The sequence below is a fragment of the Oreochromis niloticus genome, linkage group LG6 (assembly GCF_001858045.2).
Source record: "Oreochromis niloticus isolate F11D_XX linkage group LG6, O_niloticus_UMD_NMBU, whole genome shotgun sequence".
NCBI lineage: Eukaryota > Metazoa > Chordata > Actinopteri > Cichliformes > Cichlidae > Oreochromis > Oreochromis niloticus.
In genome coordinates, this window is record NC_031971.2 from 32018947 (window position 1) to 32029789 (window position 10843).

At 41.8% G+C, this 10843-nt stretch overlaps 1 protein-coding gene across 1 annotated transcript; it reads left to right on the forward strand.

Annotated features, from left to right (window-relative positions):
- The first annotated feature begins 3362 nt into the window (after positions 1–3362).
- metrnlb (meteorin like, glial cell differentiation regulator b) lies at positions 3363–10366 on the forward strand. The gene is made up of 5 exons (XM_005454857.4): positions 3363–3904; positions 5026–5209; positions 5295–5520; positions 8281–8340; positions 9519–10366. Exons 1-5 carry the CDS (start codon positions 3810–3812, stop codon positions 9833–9835), a joined length of 882 nt encoding a protein of 293 aa, XP_005454914.1. The 5' UTR covers positions 3363–3809; the 3' UTR covers positions 9836–10366.
- Positions 10367–10843: the final 477 nt, after the last annotated feature.

Genomic DNA, 10843 nt, shown 5'->3' on the forward strand with positions numbered 1-10843 from the left:
TACAGCATTCCTTTGTTTCGCCATCTCCCTCCAGAAGAGGTTTTTGTGTCTGAAAAGGAGATGCACATGCATGCTGTATAAAATGCTGCACTATAAAGAGAAAGCACGCTTACTATTTGCAATAATTACCATCTGTTTTACCATTTGAAGTGTTATGCAATAGCAGTGTTTAATCAAATTAAAAGCAACTAACTGGGCGGTTCGATTTTTGATTGAATCTCTACAGAGCCACAAAACATCTTTGAACCTTATGATGAAGGCAAAGCAGCCTGTTTAACTATAAATACTTTAGCTCTGGATTTTCATTATTACAGTGTCATGTTTTGTTGCAATTATAGGCCTAAAATAACAAAAACTGATACCTTTGTTAATTTTATCACCAAGTAGACTGGTCCTTTTCTACGATTATTGAGCACCCACAGCACTTAATACAACATGCTTTATTCACCAATGCACCTTTTTTTCTATGTCTAAATCCTCTTTAACTCGAATGAACACTTCGGAGAGCAGCGTGGGATTGAGTATCTTGCCCACTGATAGTTTGGCATGCAGACTGGAGCAGTCACGGATAAAACCACCATCCTTCTGATCATTAAACACCATTGCTGTACCTCCTGAGCTACAACCACCAGCAAAACAACTACTGTGAAGTGGAAGAAAAAGTATCTATTTGCATGTACTTGCCTACTTTGAAATAGTAACTACAAAGCTGGTTGGGCTGGTCTGATTGGCCACACACAAGCCCTTCCTTATGAAGTTTGCACGTTCTCTCTGTAGGTGTGTGGGGTTACATCAGGTACTCCAGCTTCCTCCCAGAGTCAAAAGACATGTTGGGTTAACTGATCATTCTAAATTGGCCACTGATGTGAGGTATATGAAATGTATAAGTGTACAGAGTAAACCCCTTAACAAATGTATGGTCAAATGATCAACAAGGCCAGAAAACTGCTAGACATTACAAGTCCCTAAAGCTAATAGCTGAAATTTAATTTTTCGTCTGACATGTACCATGAAGCTCTCAGCATCATTAGCAATGAAATAAAAAATCAGGCCACAAACTGATTTCCTCCATGATGTCTTTGGGATATGAAATCTATAGTCATGCAGTCTTGGACATGACTATCCAGAAATGGATAATCTTGTGCAAGACTATGCATTTCTGTGTATACATCCACAGTAGCTACTGCCATTAAGACACTGAAAAATTAAGAGGATCGGGCACCAGGTGATAGGTGTAAACTAAGACAATTATATACAGTTGCTGAAGCATTTTTTTTAAATTCTAGAATTTCAGTGTATACGCTACACATTTTTACAATTAGAAAATGAAGAGAATCATTTACACACTCCTGTTGAATGTAAGCATTCAGAGTACCTCAGGTTACTGGCTGGTAATTAAACATTTACATTGCACTGAATGACTCTAGAAAGAAGAAAATTGTGTTTGTAGAAACTGTGTTTATTTATTTTTGATCTGTTGTAGTGATGACAATTCTGCTCAACATATAAACAGTATAAGAAAACGAATCATTACAGTCTAAAGTGAAGTAGATGCTCAGCCCAAAAACATATTACTCACTTTCACTGTCTTCCTTTGTAAGGAAGCATGAACTGGTGTTTCATTGGCGTGTGCTCAGTGTTCCTTCCTTTTATTCAACAACTACTGTCAAGCTGCCACACTCAGCTAGCTCGTACGTAAATTAGGATTTCTTAATAACAAAAATAAACCAAAAAAGACAGAGAGAAAGGAAGTAAAGGCCACAAAGGTTGTAATGGGAGATAGAGCAATTGTGTGTTTGGCTCAGTGAGGAAGAAAAGTGTAGACAGACGTGGCGTTCCTCCTGTCAGTCTGCTTGAGAAGAGCCAGGTGACTGCAGGGGAGAAGGTCAGAGGTTCTGCTGTTCTGTAAATACTTCACATGGTGCAGGAGCATCTGAGGTCAAACAGCACATCAGCAAGAGTCCTCTGTGGTGGTGACAGGATTAAACTCAAGAGTCCCTGTGTAGGCAGTGTCTACCCCTATGTCAAACCTAAGGGGAGATGCATTTTAAGGATAAGCACTTGTTTTCTGATTCATTACCAACGATAACTATATTGTACTACTTTGTATAAGCCCTTTCTGAGAGTGTTTATTCACGCAGTTGTTCACAAATCAATTCAAATACGAGTTCCAAAATCATAATATATAAGAAAAATATTTGTGAAGGCTTATAAGCAAACATCATGCATATATAAATCCCCAAATACATTACCATGGTTACCTAAATCATTAAAGATCCCAACATTACCCTGGGAATCCCAACATAGAAATAACAGTAAACACTGCATCGAGACAGTGGCACATGGAAATTATAGTATGAACCTCTTTTATATATACGCTTATTCTAAATTTGTGGTTTTCATAATGTCCAAATTATTTTTTTCACAGCCTGGTATTCCAAAATATTCATATTACACGGGGGGGGGTATTCTTTACTGTAATTTTTATTTTATTTAATGCCAGAAATCCAAGGAAATGCATTTTTATTTATCAGTTTCACAGGGAGGCATTATGGAATGCGTGTGGGGGGGAGGTAGGGGGGGCAGAGGAGTTGTTGCAGCATTTCTCGAAATGCGTCAGATTTCTCTGGCTGTCCGGGGGAATGTGACGAGTCAGTAACATGCTTGCCTTCTGACTGTTTTCTCACGGGAAAAACACCAAAGAGACAAACAGACGCTTAGAGCACGTATGTGACTTTTTTTTCATGTCATTTTTTTCTACAGGTTTGTATTTAGACTGAGGAAACCAAGCAGCAGGACTGTAATAGCAGCGGCGCAGGGACATTAGCCGCAGCTACTGCAAAAAGTGTTACAAAGAATAAAGTCACTCGTCCTTGAATCGGGTTAAACGTCCTAAAACATGACAAGGAAAAGCGCTAAAAGGCAAAGCATTGACTATTTCACATGTTTTAGGGGGAACGTTTGAGGGAGCTGCAAAACTCAGGCTGCTGTTCCAGACCTGCATGCTGATCTAATTTTCACGCTGATAATATGATCCATGTGTTTATAAAGCCGGCATGCACACAAACACTCACATAAGCAGTTTGAATAGGGGAAGCATAAGGGACCTGTTGGACTTAAAGGAAGAGCAAAGGTGCTTACCATGGTAGAAAAAAAAATATAAATATATATATATAGGCACATTAAACTTGTGTTTGCATATATATGAAAACACATGCAAACACAAGTTTAATGTCCCTCATATTCAACTTTTAATTCTGCCTAATAAATGTCAGTGTCTGCTGTGTTTTTATCTTTCAGTGCTTCCGTGTCATACAAACTAACACGAGTGCTCATTCCCAGTTAGTGGGTTCAGTTTTGTGTGTAGCTGGCCAGTATGTTCAGTGTTCCGCTTGGAGCTCTGTCTCATACACATATCTTTCCGGTGTATCTGTGGGAGTGGTTTGGAGTCAGCGCTCGCGTGTCACTCAAGCGGAGTCAGCTGCTGGCACGCGCCCCCGTTGCCGTGAAGCGGTGCTCACAGAGCGAAAGTTTTTTTTTTTGGTTTTTTTTCAATAGGCTCTGTTGTCTTGCTGTGGGCGCACTACTCCTTTTACAGACTTCTTGTCCTGATGCTTTCCAACCTCAGTCGCAACTTTTACCTCGGTTGATCCAGCAATGTAGCCCGCAGGCTTGCAGAGGAGTATTTTTGTGAAATATTTTAACTGGATACTTTTGTTTCGGGGGCTACAGAGCGCGCAGCTGGTTGGGCTTGTCTGGTGTTGTGTGGTTGTGCGGGATCCGGTGACCGCTGGGGCAGACAGGCCACCATGCTCCGGCCGTGGGCTGCGCACTGGGTCGCAGCTGTGCTGCTGTGTCGGGCGGTGGCACAGTACTCCAGCGATCAGTGTAGCTGGCGAGGAAGGTGAGGATGGAGACGAACAAAGGATTTGTGGTCTTATCAGTTCAGGAGCAGATAGCTTTTCATTTGTGAATGTCAGGCTGATAATCTTGAAGCATTGCACCGTTTTAAGTGATGGCACGGACAACACATGGTTCATTCATATAGGCATAGATTATTAAGATTTTGTTAAAACAATCTTGTGACTTAATGTGCTGTTTACTTACCCCGTGTTTTTTCACAAGTGATGAAAGAAAGAAAATTCAACCGTGTGTTAAAAGGATAGGTGTTTCTTTGAGCCAGTTCTGTTGTTACGCATGGTTTCGGCGTTAGATGAGTGGTTACATGTTTTAGTAAGATTTAACTTTATGTTCAAGAGGAGCCCTCATGGCTCAGAGTAAAATAAGTGAAAGAAATGTCAGTGAAAACTGGAGATGTTTTGGAAGTGCTTGTGGTTATTGCTGAGAAATGTAATGACGTCACATTTCATTATTAATCCTTAATTCATTTACCGGATTTTCTTTTTTTCTTTTCTTTTTTTTTCCAGCTCAGTCAATACTCTCGAAAAGGAAAGTGTCAATATCAATATGGCAAACAGATCATAAGAGTGATTTTCGTTGGTTTATTTTGACAGTGTTCCTCTCTATAGTTTCTCTAAAAATGCTTCCTTTAAGATTTTATGTATGCATGATCACAGGAATGTCTCTAATCTAGGTCCTATCTTAAGTAAATACAGCCACATGGCGCCTTTGATCACTCCTCCAAGTCCCCAAGTCATAAAAAATGAAAGCCTGTTCTTTACACTCTGTGTTGTAAAGTTTATCCGCCTTAAACTTCTAACAACTTAATTAGTCCCTGATGCTGAGGTGGCTTATCAGCACAAGAGACAAGTGAGAGATTTGCTGGCAGACAGCTGCAGGAGTTCTCCTCATCGGCGTCTTAATCCCTTCTATATGTTTCTTTAACTTTGTTTGTCCAGCATGTTACAGATGTTTCTACATCCACAAAAATGTTGTCTAGGTTCTGTAGCCTAGGAGTACAATCTCTTTAGTACTGGTTAAAGGTTGATTTGATGATGTAGTACTATTATAGTCCTTTTATGCAGCTATATGTGATGAAAAAAATCATCGTCTTTTTCTCTACAGCGGTTTGAGCCATGAGTCCCATCGCAGAGATGTGGAGCAGGTCTACCTTCGCTGCTCTCAGGGATCTCTGGAGTGGCTCTACCCCACAGGGGCCATCATTGTCAACCTGAGACCAAACATAGAGCCTTCACCAGGTCATATGTCAGGTCTCCATGTGTGCATTAAACCTCAAGTTTACTCCCAGGTAGAGTATGAGACCAACGATGAGAAACAGGCCTTAGTGTATAATCAGGAGTTCTGAATGTGTCTTCTTGGCCCACCTTGTTCAGGGTTCTCATGTGTACCTGGAGCAAGCAGGGGATCTGAGGCTGCTCCTGGCAGAAAAGGACCAGGCTCAGGGAACAGTGCATTGTTTCAGCCTGGCAGAGGGGGTACTATTTGTGGAGGCAATCCCACAGGCAGACATCAGCCGGAGGATCACAGCTTTCCAGTATGAGCTGGTGTACAGTCAGGGGCCAGCGACACACATGTACCCATACCTGCAACCTGGTTTAGGTAACAGCCTGCATTTTTTCGTTTTCATTATTTTGTGTTAAGCTCTTGTGTGACTGGTGAAATTCATTTTCTGGTAACTCGATGTAATACTGAGTAATTTCCTCTTGATGCATGCTACTTTTTTTTAGCTCTCGGTATTCAGTACTCAGTCCCAGTATTCAGTGTTACTGTTCGTAACACTCATTAAAGATCAAATACTGAAACGTATTTCTCTATTTGCTCAAATATCAAGCTATACAATCCAGAATATTTTAGATTGATTTCACATAATATTAAAAATGAATTGACTCAAATTTTTTTTTTTTTTTTTTTTTTTTTTTTTTTTTTGTCTGTCCCATTTGGTTCTTAAGCCGTCAGAATTGTTGTCTGAAGACCAACAAGGATACCAAATGGATTTATTTTGCCAAATGGATCATCATGGCATTGCCGTATTGGTCCATTTGATCAAACTTTGTTGTTATTATTTATTTTATTTTCAGTTGTTACAGATGGGACAGACATGACTGGGGGATAGGAAAGGGAGAAAGAAAGAGAGGAAGGAAAAGAAAAACAGAAGGGAAAAGGGACAGTGAGAAAGGGCACTTACAAAGACAAAGAGAAAGAAGAAAAAAAAAAAAAAATCTCCTGGATCACCTGTTGAGAGAAAAAGAAGAGAAGACAAGCAAAAAAAACCAAACAAAAACAAAGCAACATACTAAACACAACACCATCACGTTAATCTAGCTGAGTGTGAACAGCAGTAAATACTAAATATTGAAAGTTGTTGTGCAGCACGCAGGACAGACAGCGCACAATGTGCTTTGAAGTAGCAGCTAAGAAAGGTGTAGTTTATGTCTACGAACAGTGAACACCCGTGTGCACACCTGTGTGGATCAACGCGCTTGTATACAAAAGGTTTTCCCATGTAACGGTCTGCTAGAGGGTGTGGAGGCCCATAGCCCCGTCCCCCAGGGCATGAAGCAGGCATGGAGGAGATCCAGGCTCCAGACATCCAGAGGACCCAGAGTGCGAGAGCCCAAGGAGTACCACCGGAGGGGCATCCGTGCCACCTTCCTGGGAAGGGCTGAGGAGATCCCCAGACGAGGGGGTCACCCAGTAGCCACGGAGCAGAAGCCAGAGGGGGCTGCACTGGCGTGCCTGCCGGCTCTGCCGGCAGCCAGCTGTGCCAGAGTGAACCGAGTTGCAGGCCCCGAGGCCGGAGGCCCGAGGGCCCCCTTTGCCCCAGAAGAGGCCTGACCAAGCGACAGGCATCGGGCCCCGCCAAGTAGCCACCGGGAGTGAGCCGGTGCATACCTGAGCGCCCAGCCCCGGACACCAAGAACCACCAATGCACCAACCCCTGAGGGCATCAGTTACCAGCAGGGAGTGTGGTGAGGGGAGATAGGCCTCCACACTTGGAGGGCCTGGGAGTACCCAGGGAGGTGGAGTCTAAGACTCGACCTGACATATAGACACAGACAAACAGGCACACACAGACATAAACATGCTTTCCCACCCTCATGCACACATATACAAACACTCAGCACTCACCCAACGTAGGGACAGACATACATAGACATGTACACACAATCATACTCCCCAAACATACTCTATGCCCTGGGTCCAGGTACCCTCGCCCCCAGAGGGGGAAGCGGCACCCAGACCCAAGAGATGTGACCCTTTCCCCCGGGGTGGAGGCAAGCAGACCGCCCCAGTGAATTGACTCAAAATTATGTTGTAAGCAGGGACTATATAAAGAACAGTTTATTAATGATGCAATAATAACCTGATGTGTCAACATGAATTCTGGTAAGCTCAGAATTCATGTTGAGCAATCTTGTGAGAAATGATATCTAAAATGTAAATAATGAGCAGACAGTGGTGACAATTTCCTGAATGCAATGTCCTAATTTCAAATGATACTTAAACACTGAAAAAGGTCAAATATTCATTGTATTATGGAAACTCAAATAAATTCGAAGTGATTGCAGCTCAATTTTCGTTTTGGAAACTGTCCACAACCTTTTGGTAACTTGCTAAAATGCTACTTATAGCTGGCAGTTTAGTAACGTGAACTGAGGCTGACAGACCAGAGTTGGATAAACAAAAAGGTTTGGTAAGCATGAGGCCTCGTTACTGTTTCACCCTTGTTTCTTCATCTCACCTTGAAGTAGCCCCTTTTCTGACACCCCACCCCCCTCACACACTTCCTCACTCCCACTCTTCCCCGTATCAGCCAGACATATAAAAACAAGCAAGCCAATCGAAAGGTCTCACTAGGGTCAAGCACAAGGGTCAGCCAATCGTCTCCCAGCTGTCAATCAAGAGCAGATCGTTGCCACCCCCATTAGAACAGGAAAATTTGAGTAGCCCACCCATATGAGGGAAGTGGTGTTGAGAGGAACTGTGGTGGGTGGAGAGTCGCACTGGACTATCTTTATGAGAGCGAAGAAAGCCTTCCCAGTGAAACTTCCTGTCTGAGTGTGTGTGTCGGTGTGCCTTGGTGTTTTATAGCTGTTTTTATAGCTGGCAGGGTCAAGGGGTAATTCTCCAGCTATGTCTCTTCCCTCACCTGCTGTATTCATTCACATGCTCTCTATACCTCTTTTGATGTCTGATGTGTAAGAAAAACCCACCAAGACTTAGAGCGTGAAATAAATTAATGGTGAACTAGATTAGATAAATATAAATATACACAAACTAAGGAAAAATGTTTTTTTTTTTATAGTAGCTCTTTAATAAAGTTTTTTTTTCCCTTTTTTGTCATGTTTTCAATTTCAGTTGCCTGCAAGCCTTGTTCAGATGAAGAGGTCCTTATGGCTGTGTGTACGAGTGACTTCGGTAAATATCCACATGCTTACACATTAAAGGAATGATTTCACATTTTGTAAAATATTCTATGCTTATTACCATTAAAAGGTTTGGAATTTAAGCCTTGCATTAGATTATGGGCAGCACGGTGGCACGGTGGTTAGCACGGTTGCCGCACAGCAAGAAGGTCCTGAGTTCAATTCCAACATCAGGCCAGGGTCTTTCTGTGTGGAGTTTGCATGTTCTCCCCGTGTTTGCGTGGGTTCCCTCCAGGTACTCTGGCTTCCTCCCACTGTCCAAAGACATGCAGCTTGTGGGGATAGGTTAATTGGATAATCCAAATTACCACTAGGTGTGAGTGTGAATGGTTGTCTGTCTCTGTGTGTTGGCCCTGCGACAGACTGGCGACCTGTCCAGGGTGTACCCCACTTTTCGCCCTATGACAGCTGGGATAGGCTCCAGCGCCCCCCGTGACCCTGACAAGGATAAGCGGAAGCGAATGGATGGATGGATGGATAGTGCAGTGTTCTTATATTAAATTTTCTAGTACTGTCTTTAAATGACTCCATAGCTGTAGCATAAAACTATCTATCTATCTATCTGTATATATATGTATATATATATATATATATATATATATATATATGTATATATACAGATAGATAGATAGATAGATATGTATATATATATAAAACCAACACTGCAAGCTGATCTGTACTTTCCCAGAAATATAACCACATGCAGCCCACACTGCGACAACTGTGATTAGTTTCCTAATCACATTAATTTGCTGCGTAAACAAATCATATCAATTAGCACAAATGTACTCACACATTAAGCAAAAAGTAATGGGATATAATTGTATCTGATCACAGTGCTAATTAATGCATTAGCCTGTTCTGCTAAGCAGGCTTGAGGAATTTTCTTGCTTTTATAAATCTGACAATCATGTATAGATTTAGTCTAAATGTTCTCTTCATTCTTCTTCTTTTCATTTGAACATTTAGATATAGTTTACAAAGTCAACAGAAAGACTCAGACTTGCACAGTAATATAACTCTGATATTAGCAGTACACCCGGGTAGGGAGGTTATGACAGCAATTTTTGTTTTTTGTTTTTTTAAAAAGCTTTCATTGCTTTCTGAAGTTTATTTAATTTTAACCTGTTGATTTAATTTTCTTTTATTAAACCTGTTCCTTCTCTGTAGCTGGCAGTGGTGTCTTCCAAGGCGTCGCACCAGGTACTAACAAGCACTCCCTGGCGACAGTGACTCTGAGACGACTGTTTCGCCAAAAGAGCGGGGTGTTTTCTTGGGGTGGAGCCAGAGGACGGAGTTGGAGTGGTCGTATCAATGTTCCTGCACAGTGCAGTGTGCGTCCTGGAGGGGATGAATATCTTTTGACTGGGTCTGTCCATTTTGGAGAAGCCTGGCTTGGCTGTGCACCACGCTACAAAGACTTTCTAAAGCTGTACATCCAAGCACAAAATGCAGGAACAAACCCATGTCAAGTAGACACAAACTGAGAGATCTGTTCTCAGCTATGATTTTAAACAAGGAGTGCTTCAGTCAGTGAAGAAAATGCGCAAAGGTTACAGTTTGGAAGATGGGTTAATACGGGACTGGAAGGAATCTGACTTACAGATTTATTGTTTTCGTTACAGGCTACGTTTTCAGAATCTTATCAGTTTTATGACATTTTAATAGCCAATGTGCTACTTAAACCGAAATGTCCCTTTGGCTTTAATTTGCTACTGCATATGTAAATATGATTGTAAATCTGTGCATGAGTGACTGTGAGTGAAAGAAGGAACGAGAGGCTTAAATTTAAACTTGTGCCTAACTGGTTAACATTTTTATTCTCTTGATGATACTGCTCATTCTTGAAATGAAAGTTTGCTTTGTAAAAAGCTTTCTGTAAAATTTAGGAGTCTTCTGACAGAAGTGTATAGTACGCAGCTCTGTGAGTCTTTGTGTGTGTGCTGCTAATGAGTTCAAAGGGACTGTACATATTTACAGAAAATAAAGATATGTGTCGTTATCTCACCAAAAAGGTACACACTTGGCGTGTTTTTCAGGTTGTGAATGTGTTAGTATGACCTCTATCTATGGCCCTGCTTTACAATTTATTAACAAATCTGCCACTATTTGTCAGATACTGCACGGCACAAAGGGGCTTAGTGTGGTTGGCATGCAGATAATTGAAAACAACTGACAAGTGAAGTTTGTAGTAGGAACAGAAAGTGAAGGACCAAAAGTTACCAGGCTTTCTGTCCACCCACATGGATGCAAACAAAGACTTATTATCCACCTAACTAACCAAAAGAAAAAACTATTATGAGTGCTCAGTGACCATTAGCTGGCAGGAGAGCAGCAGTGCGTCAGTGCTGGCGTTGCTGCCCCTGTGGAGCTTTGATGAGCCACTGTTCTGTTTGGCATCTGCTTTCCCTGCACATGTATATGTGTGTGTTTGTGTGCGCGTGTGTGTGTGTGTGTGTGTGTGTTCACTACTGAGTGAGAGAAGTGGAAGCAAT